This window comes from Mobula hypostoma, chromosome 11 (assembly GCF_963921235.1).
Source record: "Mobula hypostoma chromosome 11, sMobHyp1.1, whole genome shotgun sequence".
Lineage (NCBI taxonomy): Eukaryota > Metazoa > Chordata > Chondrichthyes > Myliobatiformes > Myliobatidae > Mobula > Mobula hypostoma.
In genome coordinates this window covers 56,989,383-57,004,748 of record NC_086107.1, presented here as the reverse complement: position 1 = coordinate 57,004,748, position 15,366 = coordinate 56,989,383, and the positions used below count along the sequence as shown (strand labels likewise).

Sequence of the window (15,366 nt, the reverse complement as noted above, 5' to 3'; positions counted from 1 at the left end):
TCAGCTTTAAACTCCATCTGCCATCTTTCAGCCCACTCTTCTAACTGGCCTAAATCTCTCTACAAGCTTTGAAAACCTACTTCATTATCCACAACGTCACCTATCTTAGTATCATCTGCATACTTACTAATCCAATTTACCACCCCATCATCCAGATCATTAATGTATATAACAAACAACATTGGACCCAGTACAGTTCCCTGAAGCACACCATTAGACACTGGCCTCCAATCTGACAAACAGTTATCCACCACTACACTCTGGTGTCTCCCATCTAGCCACTGCTGAATCCATTTTACTACTTCAATATTAATACTTAACGATTGAACCTTCCTAACTAACCTTCCGTGTGGAACCTTGTCAAAGGCCTTACTGAAGTCTATTTAGACAACATGCACCGCTTTACCCTTGTCAACTTTCCTAGTAACATCTTCAAAAAATTCAATAAGATTTGTCAAACATGACCTTCCATGCACAATTCCATGTTGACTGTTCCTAATGGGACCCTGTCTATCCAGATGATGATATATACCATCTTTAATAATACTTTCCATCACTGACATCAAACTCACAGGCCAATAGTTGCTAGGTTTACTCTTAGACCCCTTTTTAAACAATGGAACAACATGAGCAATACACCAGTCCTCCGGCACCATCCCCGTTTCTAATGACATTTGAAACATTTCTGTCAGAACCCCTGCTATTTCTACACTAATTTCCCTCAAGGTCCTAGGGAATATCTTGTGTGGGCCCGGAGACTTATCCACTTTTATATTCCTTAAAAATGCCAGTACTTCCTCTTCTTTAATCATCATAGTTTCCATAACTTCCCTACCTGTTTCCCTTACCTTACACAATTCAATATCTTTCTCCTTAGTGAATACAAAAGAAAAGAAATTGTTCAGAATCTCCCCCACCTCTTTTGGTTCCACACATAGCTGTCCACTCTGATCCTCTAAGGGACCAATTTTATCCCTCACTATCCTTTTGCCATTAATATAACTGTAGAAACCCTTCGGATTTATTTTCACCTTACTTGCCAAAGCAACCTCGTATCTTCTTTTAGCTTTCTAATTTCTTTCTTAAGATTCTTTTTACATTCTTTATATTCCTCGAGCACCTCACTTACTCCATGCTGCCGATATTTATTATAGATATCTCTCTTTTTCCGAGCCAAGTTTCCAATATCCCTTGAAAACCATGGCTCTCTCAAACTTTTAACCTTTCCTTTCAGCCTAACAGGAACAGAAAGATTCTGTACCCTCAAAATTTCACCTGTAAATGACCTCCATTTCTCTATTACATCCTCCCCATAAAACAATTTGTCCCAATCCGCTCCTTCTATATCCTTTCGCATCTCTTAAAGTTAGCCTTTCTCCAATCAAAAATCTCAACCCTGGGTCCAGACCTATCCTTCTCCATAATTATATTGAAACTAATGGCATTGTGATCACTGGACCCGAAGTGCTCCCCAACACATACCTCCGTCACCTGAAGTATCCAGCTACACAAGTAAGTACTGCAGAAGGTGGCAGCTCTCTATCGTAAATTGTATTACTGTAATAATTAATTTCCACTGAAGAACCCAAAAACAAATTTCTGAACACCACCACTCAATCTACAGAAAATGCGTGTCACTTAAATTTCTGTCCCATTCCTGTTCTGGGCTCTCATTCTTATACAATTACAGCGGAGCTCAAAGTTAGTTTGACAGAAAGTAATTCATCTTTCACTTTGATCTCAATTGTTCCCTCCACAGATGTTGCAATTTCCTGATTTTGTTTTTACCAGGTTTTGAGCTTTATTAATTATAAAATATATTTATTTCCTCCTCATCAGTTTAAACACAATTCAAGACTTGTATAACTTTCTCATCTGCTGAGATGTTTCTATGTTTCTATTCTGTGATGAACGTTACTTACCTTACACCACATTACATTCTGTGTCTGAAACCGCCCGGAAAATCCCATCATTTCTTTCATCCCACAGAACCTGTACGGATACCAAAAGAAAACATCAGTGTAAGCAGCAATGGAACAGTGGATAGATTGTTTGTGTCCTGGATTCCACCACCTGGAAACGTGGAGGTGTTCTTTATCACTCTTCAAGATGTAAAAAACACGTCAGTACAAAAAGTCAACAGTACAAATTCCACTTCTGTAATTTTCACCGATCTTCGACCTGGTCGAGTATACAACATCACAGTGATTACAAGCAGTGGACCTTTCAATGTTACCTCTGCCAACATACAGGGTATAACAGGTATGTGCAAAGTGTGAAGAACACTTTTAATTGAATGTGTCTTTGGGATTAGAAATGATAAATGAAGAACACAATCTTAAGCAGTGATTGCCAAATTTGGGATGTGAAATCACCGTGATTGAGGAATTTTATCTCCAGCATTTCACTAACACTGATTGTTTGACCCAGATTTAATATTTAAATATTGGGGATGGGGATGGGGATGTTGCCAAACAGAACTAGTTAAAAATGTTGATTTTTTTTTACTACCCTGTCATGTCCTAAAACACCTGACACTCAATGAAATACTTTTGAAGTGTAATTATTAGCATAAATGTCAGGAAGTTTAAACTTTCTACACTGCTCCATTTAGTAAAAGTTAGTTATAAGTGAGCTTTCTTACTGGGTATTTTGATAAGGAATATCAGTTTTTTAATTTATGTAGGTACACTTTCTTGAACTGTGATTGAACACATTGATTCATTTTGTTTTAAGCTAAATACAGTACTCATTATTTACTGCATTGTCTGAAGATGGCTGTTAGGTTGAAACTGCTAAACCTTGTTTTATTTGAATCTCAATAAATAAAACAAATATAGACAAAGAATCTGATGTTAATGTGTATCAAAGGTGAGGACATTGACAAGTGACTGCAATTAACATTTCTGTCATGTCCACTCTCACAATGATTCCATGTTTCCATCTGCCTGATTTGTTATTCTGATACTAGCCTTTTGTCTCAGCTACCTTAAGTTGTTGCCGCACTTTTAAGGAAAATAATGTTGAAAAATATTTCAAAACATTTGGGAAATTTTTAGCAGCTGATTCCTGCTGAAATTATACAGTATATTTTCCTCTGCTCTGATTCTCAAGTAGTGTTTCATATCGTAAAGTGTGTCCAATCGAGAAATAATAACCAAGAATTTCAAAAGCTCAAAGGAAATCTCCGTACGTTGGTGTTGATCAAAACAACTGTACACTTTCTTTCCTCATTCAGTTCCAAGCCCACCTGGTACTATCCAGGTGTTGAACTTCAGTACCAATTTCATCTCATTAAACTGGGGAGCACCTGCTGATATGGATGATGGAAGTTACTCCTTCAACATAACCTACAGTGGTGGTTCTTCTACAGGGTCTATTGTTGAACAGTCAAGCTTCATCACAATTTCAAACCTTAATTCTGCAACAGAATACACAATTTCCGTGACCACCCTAGAACCCAGAAGAAACCTGTCGAGTCGCATTGAGGAGATCAATCACATGACACGTAAGTGTAGTAAGAAATGTCTATATTTTCATGTTTCCAACTTGATTCTTAAAACAAGAGCACTTTATAAATTACAGCTTTCCTCGAGAAAATTCTTTACTATATAGTTAGAATGGAAAAACTTTGGCATAGGTGTGTAAAACAATTTTAATGTAAATAAAAGTTAACAATGCTACAGTTTAGTCAATAAATAAATTACTAGGTTCAACTCTTCACTAGTATAACATTAATTTGAGAATGCCTTTGTCATTCTTACTATTCTGTTCGTTGTCCCTTCAGATCAATTTAAAATATTACCAGTGTTTGTCCGATGAGTTGCCGATCTAATATATTAATTTAATTAAATGATCAACTGTTTTGCTTGAAGAAAAAAAAGTAAGAATAAGAAATAGAAGTCGATAAGTTTCTTTCTCTCAAATCTGCCACACCCTTCATTAACAAAACTCTACGTGCTACAAGTCTTCCCGTTGTAATGCTGGGGAATTGGGTTCTATATCAAGTTTTAATAATATATTTGTTTTCATGCCCCTCTTGAGGTTGTCCTTTGTTTCTATAACCTTCCCATAAACGCTTTTCTACCTTGATATTTAACTTGAGAGCTGAGGACTGAGGGCCTGCAGTGTTATCTTCTGCGAATCACTGTGTTCCTTTGTGGATTTGGTATCTCTTCTAATTTTGATAATGTTCATGAAGACGAATTGCCAAGTCAAGTTGGACTAGACTTAATTTGTTTTTATCATACATGAATTTAGTGCTATTATCAATCTGCATGGTCTGTCTGTTTCTTTTTCTTCTTTATCATGCTAGTTTGTATCAACCAAGTGACCTGCTGTACATTTAAGTCAAGCACATTGTTGCAGATCCAGAGCGGCACATTGTCCAAATTGTGTAGCAATGCAGAACTCTTTCCTAATGGCACATTATTCTCTTTTAGTGTTATATCAGGAGGTCGTGTTATCATTAATACTGTTGCTGGTTTTATTTTATTCAAAATATTATCTAATCAACTAAATCTCATTAAAAACTTGCAAAACTGAATTCTGTTTGACTATTTATCAGTCTACACACCTGGATTATACATCCAGTAATATAACCACAATGTTATATTTGACGATAATCACCTCTGAATTAACCTGACAATCCACACAAATGAATTAAAACAAGTACAGGAGGCAACTAACCATCACCTTTTCATGGGCAGCTAAGAATGGACATTAAATACTCCTAGCAATGCCATTTTCTCCAGATGAAAGTTTTTGTAATAAACTGTTATTTGCCCCTTGCAGTTCAAGATTCATTTAATCATTCTAACACAAATTTGTTGTGATGAGAAATCAAAATTAAGATTTAATATTTCAAGGGGACTGATCATGTGCAATATTTCATATATTCTCTAGATTTGTCCTTTTTGTCAGCTGATATTTTATTAGCAAATTCATTGTTAGATAGAATGACCAGGCCTGTAATGGAAACATAATAACAGACATTGATAACTCTACTTCCCCAGCAGTTGGAGCATGTAACAAAAGTCCTCTGTTTTACAATAAATTTCTTTTGCCTTTGATTAAAAATGGTGAACCAGTAAACCTCTAAAATCATCAACCACAAAACCTCTCACTTGTATGAAATCCTTTAGTAATTTATGTGAAACTACTGATTTTTTATCACATTATTATGCCAACTATCTGTGAACATTGACATTTTGAGGCCATAATAATGATATATTTGCACAAAGTCCCTGTAAGCTTTTGGAATAACATTTCGATTCCTAGGTAATTCTGAAGCCTGCTCTAGGTTTTGGGGTTACAGGCACTGTTGCAAGATAGTGGGCAAACAGGAGAATCCTTAAAACACAAAGATAAAGGGGATTATTACCCAATCATCCCTTCCTCCACATCAATATGAGTGGAATGAGGGTACAAAGCAAAAGGGAATAATCCCAAACCGAGACACTTGCAGTTTAATTTAGGGAAATACTAGGCAGGTCAGGCAGCATCTGTGAAGAGAGGTACATAGTTAATGATTCAGACGGGTAGTGTTTCATCAGAACTAGGAACAGTAATGAGATGGAATTGTGAACAGGGTCTCCTTATGTCAGGAGGTGGAATGACGTGGTGACCCAGTCAGATTTTGCTCAATGCGGTGATCAGTGATAACCTGTGTGAGAGAATTTATTTGGTTGTTATTTAAACCCAGAGACCAGGAAGCGAAGCAGATCAAAGTAGATAGGATGAGTCGGTCCTAAGCATTAAGTGCATTTCTCGCATTGCTTGTAAGCCGGGAGAAGCTTATTCTTTTCATAAATCCCATGAACTTTGACTTTGCGTACCTCACTCTCTGATATCTGACTCAGTGTGCACCCATTCTCCCATTGACATTGCATAATTGCCTTATTGGACAGGAAATCTGAGAAAACTTCTCATAACTTTTCTGCTCTTTTAGGTGGGAATATCTGAGAGGCTCTCTCCACTTCCCTGACACCTCATGGAATCAGTATGAGAGGCCTGATATTGTCCAAGGCATTTTTCGGTGCCAATTCACTCACTCTTCTACATGCTCCCTTATTTGGGGGCTCACCCCAATGCTAGTTAACATGACTAACTGAGTTCAGAATCAGGTTTATTATCTCCAGCATGTGACGTGAAATTTGTTAACATAGCAGCAACAGTTCAATATGATACATAATCTAGCAGAGAAAAAATAATAATCATAAATAAATAAAACATAACAATAAATAATATAAAACATAATAATAATAAATAAGGTAAATCAGTTATGTATATTAAATAGATTTTTTTAATGTGCAAAAACAGAAATACTGTATATTAAATAAGAAGTGAGGTAGTGTCCAAAGCTTCAATGTCCATTTAGGAATCGGATGGCAGAGGGGAAGAAGCTGTTCCTGAATCGCTGAGTGTGTACCTTCAGGCTTCTGTACCTCCTGCCTGATGGTAAGAGTGAAAAAAGGGCATGCCCTGGGTGCTGGAGGTCCTTGATAATGGATGCTGCCTTTCTGAGACACCACTCCCTGAAGATGTCCTGGGTACTTTGTAGGCTAGTATCCAAGATGGAGCTGACTAGATTTACAACCTTCTGCAGCTTCTTTCAGTCCCATGCAGTAGCCCCTCCATACCAGACAATGATGCAGCCAGTCAGAATGCTCTCCACAGTACAACTATAGGAGTTTTGAGTGTATTTGTTGACATGCCAAATCTCTTCAAACTGCTAATGAAGTATAGCCACTGTTTTTCCTTCTTTATAACTACATCGATATGCTGAGACAAGGTTAGATCCTCAGAGATCTTGACACCAAGGAACCTGAGGTTGCTCACTCTCTCCACTTCTGATCCCTCTATAAGGATTGGTATGTGTTCCTTCATCTTACCCTTCCTGAAATCCACAATCAGCTCTTTTGTCTTACTGACGTTGAGTGCCAGGTTGTTGCTGCGACATCATTCCACTAGTTGGCATATCTCACTCCTGTACGCTCTCTCGTCACCACCTGAGATTCTACCAACAATGGTTGTATCGTCAGCAAGTTTACAGGTGGTATTTGAGCTATGCCTAGCCACACAGTCATGTGTATATAGAGAGTAGAGCAGTGAGCTAAGCACACACCCCTGAGGTGCGCCAGCTTTGATCGTCAGTGAGGAGGATATGTTATCACCAACCCGCACAGAGTGTGGTCTTCTGGTTCAGAAGTCGAGGAGCCATTTGCAGAGTGAGGTGCAGAGGGAGGTACAGAGGCCTAGGTTCTGCAACTTCTCAATCAGGATGGTGGGAATGATAGAATAAAATTCTGAGCTATAGTCGATGAACAGCATCCTGACGTAGGTGGTTGTGTTGTGCAAGTGGTCTAAAGCCGTGTGAGAGCCATGGAGATTGCATCTGCCGTTGACCTATTGTGGTGATAGGTAAATTGCAATGGCTCCAGGTCCTTGCTGAGGCAGGAGTTCAGTCTAGTCATGACCAACCTCTCAAAGCATTTCATCACTGTCGATGTGAGTGCTACCGGGTGATAGTCATTAAGGCAGACCACATTATTCTTCTAAGGCACTGGTATAACTGTTGACTTTTTTGAAGCAAGTGGGAACTTCTGCCCATAGCAGTGAGAAGTTCAAAATATCCTTGAACACTACCGTTAGTTGGTTAGCACAGGTTTTCAGAACCTTACCAGGTACCCCATCGGGACCTTCTGCCTTGCAAGGGTTCACTCTCTTTCAAGACAGTCTAACATCGGCCTCTGAGACGGAGATCACAGGGTCATCAGGTGCAGCAGGGATCTTCACAGCTCTAGGTGTGTTCTCCCTTTCAAAGCGTGCATAGAAGACATTGAGTTCATCTGGCAGTGAAACATCGCTGCCATTCATACTACTGGGTTTCAGTTTGTAGGAAGTAATGTCTTACAGACCCTGCCAGAGTTGCCGTGCATCTGATGTCGCCTGAAACCTTGTTCGAAATTGTCTCTTCGCCCACAAAACTGAGACACAGATTTAGTCTCAACTGTGAAACGGAAAGTCTCTCTCCCCTATTCTGCCGACATCTCCAATTTAGGACTTTTCTCCCACGCTCTTCGATTAACCTGCTTTCTTCCTGGAGTTGATGCTTCACCTGATCATGTACACCAGGCCACCAGGATGTTTTTCACCATCTCCTGATCAAGAGCTTCAAAAGCTTGAATGTGACATGAGGTTTCAGATCAAGGTCTTTTTCTTACTGTTTTCAAAATTCAGAAGTCCAAAGAACAAAGCACAGAAATGTCACCATTACAACCCCGAGATTCAATTTCTTGTGGCCAATTATAGTAAATACAAGAAAAACAATAATATCAATGAAAGACCCCTCCCAACAAGATGGACAACCAATGAGAAAAAAAACAAACTGCAAATAATACAAAAAGAAAGAGGAGAAAAAAGGTCATAATAATAAGAAAAATATAAGCAATAAATATTGCGAATATGAGCAGAAGTGTACTTGAAATTAAGTGTGTAGTTTATGGGAACGTTTCACTGATGAAATGGAGTGAAGCTCTTCCCTTTGGTTCATGTGCTTGATGGTTGAGGGCTAATAAAGGCTGCTGGTGGTTGAGATCCTAAAGCTCCTGCACCTTCCTGCTGGCAGCAATGAGATGAGAGCATGGCCTGGATGATGTGGGTCCATGATGATAGTTGCTGCTTTCCTGTGACAGTGCTATGTATAGATGTGCTCAATACTGGAGAGATCTTTCCCATGATGGACTGGGCCATATCCACTACTTCTGGAGGATTCTCCTTACAATAGCTTTGGTGTTTTCATACCAGGCCGTGATGCAACCTGGCAATATACTCTCCAACACACACTTATAGAAGTTTCTGGAAGTTTTGGGTGACATGCTGAAGCTTCACAAACATCTAAGAAAATAAATGCGCTGCAGTACTTTGTTCATAGTGGCTAACACTCATAAGTATAAGGGAAGTAGAGTAGGGAGCTAGTCACACAGTCTTGGAGCATACCTGTGTTGATGGAGATGTTGTTGCCAATCCAAACTGATTGGGGACATCAGAACATCTGGGGGAAAAAAGGAAACTCCCTTGGTGTTCTTACAGTAAGCTTGATCTACATAAGTTTAACTCAGCACAAAGCGTGTCTTTTGGCTGTAGGTGCATCCCATTCCATTGAAGGCTGATAAAAATGAAGTGGTACCAATTTGGGATGGATGTATTTCACCGGATCTCAAACATGCTCTCTCCACCAGCCAGTCTACCCAGCAGATCCAGCAAGGGAAGCAAACTGCCATCTCCACTATCCTATACCTGAGAAACCCTTCTAAACCTCCAACCTAGCAAGATCAAGATCAACAACACCCTGGCGAAGCTACTGACCCAGCTGGAGACCACCGCGCCAGAACTGCTTCTTAAACTCCGGACCGCACCTGGACCCGACCAGTGAAGCCCACCACGTTCCCGGAGACCCGCGGTCTACTACCGTGCCTGAGTGCTTGGAGACGCGGCCCATTCCGACCAACACCTCTCCGGAGCAGACGACCACACAGAAGAGATGGCGGAGACCTCAAGGTGCCCCAGACGCTTCCCTGGAGTAACCACCATAAAGCCCCGTTGGTGGCCATCCACAGCCCGAGGCTCGGCTGGAGTGGAGGCCTCCGCAACCGTGACTCGGTTTACGGACCTATTTCAGCCAGAAGCCTGGCCATTCAGGATTAAGTGTCAGCTTTGGGGCTCGACTCAATCCACAGCCCAGGACCCCGGCAGCTGGAAGTGGCAGCGGAGCCTCCGCCGTTACTCGGCCCGACCCGGAGTGTCCAACGACGCGACCAGCCAATCGATCCCCGCGGGATGCGTCCACCTACCTCAAAGAGCTGACAACAACACACTGCGTCAATGGAAGCCTGGAAAGATGCACTATTTACAGAGGAAGCGTGGGAAAAGAGCTGGGCTGCTGGTCAGATTGAAGCTGAGGATCCTCAGGGTCCCGATGCCCACCATCCTACTAGCTAATGTGCAAGCCATAGTGAAAAAGGTGGAAGATCTTAAAGGGAGACTCACCTACTGCAGGGAGATGCAGAACTGCTGTGTATTCTGTTTCACTGAGACCTGGCTCTCCCCTGCCACCCCCAATTGTGCCATCCAACCGGAGGGATTTTCAATCCATCAGATGGACTGCATGGCGTCTTTGGGCAAGATGAGGGGAGGTGGTGTCTGCCTACTGATCAACACTGCGTAGTGCTCGGACACAGTGGCACTGACAAGCTCCTGCAGCCCGGACCTGGAACACCTGTCGGTGAAGTGTCATCCCTACTATCTGCCTCAGGAATTCACCTCGGTCATGCTGACAGCGGTCTACATTCCCCCCCAGGCGGACGTGGAGTGTGCTTTGAACATACTGTATGCCAACATCAGTGAACATGAGACCAGGTATCCGGAGGCTTTGCTCATTACAGCCGGGGACTTTAACCAGGCCAACCTCAGAAAGGCGCTGCCGAAGTTATTCCAACATGTCTCCTGATCCACTAGAGGCCCGAATATACTTGACCACTGCTACACAGCAGTCAAGGATGCCTACCGTTCCATCCCACAACCTCACTTCGGAAAATTGGACCATCAGGCCGTACTCCTCCTCCCGGCTTACAAACAGAAACTGAAGAGGGAGGTCACGGTGTCAAAAGTAGTGTTGAGTTGGACGGAGGAAACGGATGAGGTCCTCCATGCCTGATTTGAATTGGTGGACTGGTTAGTATTCAAGGACTCGGCAGCTAACCTCGATGAGTATGCCTCAGCTGTCGCGGAGTTTATTTGGAAATGCACGGAGGACTATGTGTCTCGCAAGACAATCCAGGTATACCCTAACCGGAAACCTTGGATGAATAATGGGGTCAAGTCCCTTTTAAAGGCTAGAGCTGCGGCTTTTAGGTCCAGGGATACCAGTTGTTACACGGAATCCAGGTGTGAACTCTGGAAAGCCATTAAGGGCGCCAAGAAGCAATATCGAGCAACACACATCAAAGTTGCTGGTGAACACATCAGGCCAGGCAGCATCTCTAGGAAGAGGTACAGTCGACGTTTCAGGCCGAGACCCTTCATCAGGACTAACTGAAGGAAGAGCTAGTAAGAGATTTGAAAGTGGGAGGGGGAGGGGGAGATCCAAAATGATAGGAGAAGACAGGAGGGGGAGGGATGGAGCCAAGAGCTGGACAGGTGATTGGCAAAAGGGATATGAGAGGATCATGGGACAGGAGGCCCAGGGAGAAGGAAAAGGGGGGGGGGAAATACCCAGAGGATGGGCAAGGGGTATAGTCAGAGGGACAGAGGGAGAAAAAGGAGAGTCAGAGAAAGAATGTGTGTATATAAATAAATAACAGATGGGGTACGAGGGGGAGGTGGGGCATTAGCAGAAGTTAGAGAAGTCAATGTTCATGCCATCAGGTTGGAGGCTACCCAGACAGAATATAAGGTGTTGATCCTCCAACTTGAATGTGGCTTCATCTTTACAGTAGAGGAGGCCCTGGATAGACATGTCAGAATGGGAATGGGATGTGGAATTAACATGTGTGGCCACTGGGAGATCCTGCTTTCTGTGTGGTCACTGGGAGATCCTGCTTTCGAATGTAAAGATGAAGCCACTCTCCAGGGGATTCTGGGTGGTTACTTCCCTTTTGTCATCTTACGTATTTCCTGTGCGGCCTTAAATTTTGTAGTTTTTTTTAAATTTTATTCTGTTTTGTTTTTTATAATCACTTTATGTTAATAATCCTATTTTTTTTTGTTGCTGTGTCTATTCATGAGTTTGAGGTTTATTGTGGTTTTTTTTAATATATATTTTCCGGCTTTTGTTCTGTTCTGTGTGTATTCTAATTGAGTTAACTTTTTTTTTACTTATTTTTTTACTGTTTTACAATTAGCTGATCCTTTTCATATTTATACCTTTTTTTTAGGGAGCGTATACCGGAAGTCATGGGGGTAGTTTTAGCGCTTGCTTCTTTCTGGCTGGTCTGCTTTAGATTTTGCCTTGGGGTCTTGGGGCGGGGGGGTGGTGGGAGGGGCTTCACGTTTTAGTTTGTTTTTCTTTGGGCTATATACATTATTGAAGTACTGGTTGCGTCCTTTTCCCCGGTATCTTTTGTATGTTCTGTTTCCTCTCCGGGTTTGTGGGTCGCGCCTATTGTCAACCCTCCTTGTTGTGGGTTGACTTTAGGATTTATGGAGTCTATTATTAATTTTGTCTCCTGGAATACTAATGGTCTTAATCATCCTATTAAAAGAAAAAAAGTTTTTAAAGTGTTCCGGAGACTTAAAGCACAAATTTTATTTTTACAAGAGACCCATGTACGGAGGGGGGACAGACTACGTTTTTTCAAATTCTGGAAGGGCCAACAATTTCATTCGAACTCCAATGCTAAGATTCGAGGCGTCTCTATTTTTATAGATTCCTCAGTTACTTTTATACAACAGGATATTATCTCTGATCCGAATGGTAGATTTTTATTGGTTAGTGGTTTACTATTTAATAAAAAAGTAGTTTTGGTTAATGTTTATGCTCCTAATATGGATTGTCCGGAATTTTATAAATCATTGTTTGATCAGTTTCCTAATTTGAACGAGTTTTCATTGATTTGGGGCGGAGATCTTAATACCTGTTTATCTCCAGCTTTGGACCGTTCGGCTCCTTTACAGATTTTACCTAATAAATCTGAAAATTTGATTAATTTTTTCCTTTCTGATTCTGGGTCGACGGACATTTGGCGTTTTCTGCATCCTCAGGAAAAAGATTTTTCCTTTTTTTCACATGTTCATCATTCCTATTCAAGAATTGATTATTTTTTTATTGATTCTCGTCTCATTCCTTCAGTGATTAAATGTGATTATGATTCTATAACCATTTCGGATCATGCTCCACTTAAGCTTTCTATTAAAATTATGGCCAATATACCAAACAATAGACAATGGCGTTTTAATTCGCTGTTGCTTCAGGACTCGGACTTTGTTAATTTTATGAATGAACAGATTGAGCTTTTTTTTACAATTAACCATACAGAAGATATTTCGGTTAACACTCTTTGGGACACTTTTAAAGCCTATATTCGGGGTCAGATTATTTCGTATTCCGTTGCTTTGAGGAAGAAACAGAAGCAGGAGGAGATGGCAATTGTGGACAAGATTAAAGAAATTGATAAGAAATATGTTATGGCTCCTTCTGAGGAGCTATACAAACAAAGAACTGAACTTCAAATGGAACACAGTTTACTACTCTCGTCCTCGATTGTAAACCAATTAAAGAAAACAAGAAGTGATTTTTATGTTCACAGTGATAAAATTGGGAAGCTGCTGGCTAATCAATTGAAATCTAATTATGTTAAATCTCAAATTAATCAGATTTATAACCAAAATGATCAATTGATATTGGATCATGTGGGGATTAATCAAACCTTTTGTGATTTTTATTCTTCTTTATATCAATCAGAGTCTCCTCGAGATTCTAAATATATGAATGATTTTTTAGATAAGTTAGACTTCCCTCAGATTTCACAGGATATGTCTTCTTTATTAGATACTTCCATTACAATGGATGAGATTAAGAATGTTATTTTTTCTATGAATCTGGGGAAAGCTCCTGGCCCTGATGGGTTTACCGTTGAATTTTATAAATGTTTTGCTTCTTTATTGATTCCTTGGCTCTATAAAGTTTTTGAGGCTTCTTTGAAACTTGGTAAACTTCCGGAATCTTTTAATAGAGCATCAATTTCTTTAATACTAAAGAAGGATAAAGACCCTGCTCAATGTGCATCTTATAGACCAATATCTTTATTAAATGTTGATTCTAAAGTTTTTTCTAAGTTATTAGCAAATAGACTAGAAAAAGTACTTCCTTCTATTATTTCGGAAGACCAAACGGGTTTTATTAAAGGTCGTTACTCTTTTTATAATATTCGTACATTGTTAAATATCGTTTATACTCCCTCACAAAATGTTCCTGAGTGTGTTATTTCTTTAGATGCCGAGAAAGCTTTTGATAGAGTAGAATGGCCTTATTTATTTAAGGTGCTTGAAATGTTTAATTTTAGCTTGAAATTTATATCCTGGATTAAACTGTTATATCACTCCCCTGTAGCCTCGGTTCGTACTAACTCTTTAAACTCACCTTTTTTTCCTCTCTTTCGTGGTACTCGACAAGGCTGTCCTCTTAGTCCCCTATTATTTGATATTGCATTAGAACCTCTTGCAATTGCTATTCGAGAATCTTCAAATATTACTGGGATAACTCGGGGATTAAAGTCCCATAAATTATCACTCTATGCTGATGATTTACTTTTATATATTTCTAATCCTGAGAGATCTATTCCTGCTGTTTTAGAGTTATTAGCACAATTTGGTCTTTTCTCAGGTTATAAATTAAATCTTAGTAAGAGTGAACTTTTTCCGATTAATAAACATCTTCCCTTATATTATAAATTTCCATTTAAATTGATTAATAATTATCTTTCATATCTTGGGATTAAAATTACTTGTAAACATAAAGATTTATTTAAGACTAACTTTTTACCATTAATAGACCATATTACTCAACTTTCATCTAAATGGTTTCCCTTATATTTAACTTTGATTGGTCGTATTAATGCAGTTAAGATGTTTTTTTTGCCAAAATTTTTATATGTGTTTCAGGCATTACCAATTTTCGTTCCTAAATCTTTTTTTGATAAAGTCGACTCTAAAATTTCTTCATTTATTTGGCAGAATAAGAATCCGAGACTGGGTAAAATACATTTACAGAAAGCTAAGAGAGATAGAGGTTTAGCATTACCTAACTTTAGATTTTATTATTGGGCTATTAATATTCGACATATGAAATTTTGGTTACTTGACCGGGACATACTATTTATTCCTAAATGGGTAGCATTGGAATTACAATCTGTTCAGGGTTATACACTTGGTTCTATTTTAGGTTCATCTCTTCCTTTTGATTCGAAACGCCTTAAGCAGGTCTCTAACCCGATCGTTAAATATGCTTTGCGTATTTGGTTTAAATTCAGAAAATTTTTTGATCTTAATCAATTCGGGTTAGCGATTCCTATTTTAGGTAACATATTTTTTCCTCCCTCTTTTACGGATCGCGCTTTTCAAACTTGGAAGACTAAGGGTATTTTACGGTTTTTGGATTTATTTTTAGATGGTTCCCTTATGTCTTTTGAACAATTATCTAATAAATATAATTTATCAAGAATACATTTTTTTAGATATTTACAAGTTAGAAATTTCCTAAGTACTATACTTTCTTCCTTTCCAATGCTTCCTCCTATATATATTTTAGATTCGATAATTAACCTTAATCCATGTCAGAAAGGTGCATCGGCTATGATTTATAATATT

The 15,366-nt window shown here is 39.6% G+C and overlaps 1 protein-coding gene across 7 annotated transcripts in view; it reads left to right on the top strand.

The window, feature by feature from the left end:
* Window positions 1–15,366, top strand: part of LOC134353772 (receptor-type tyrosine-protein phosphatase eta-like) — a 299,381-nt gene that overhangs the window by 142,488 nt on the left and 141,527 nt on the right. For 6 of the 7 annotated variants that reach the window (XR_010019675.1, XM_063062132.1, XM_063062128.1 and 3 more), the window contains 2 exons: window positions 1,990–2,262; window positions 3,239–3,508. The exons of the other annotated variant lie outside the window; for it this stretch is intronic. Coding sequence is in view for 5 of the 6 variants with exons in the window: in XM_063062132.1 (XP_062918202.1) it covers window positions 1,990–2,262; window positions 3,239–3,508 (543 nt within the window). In the remaining variant the exon portion in view is untranslated. The remainder of the gene's footprint in view (window positions 1–1,989; window positions 2,263–3,238; window positions 3,509–15,366) is intronic. 7 annotated transcript variants of the gene reach the window in all.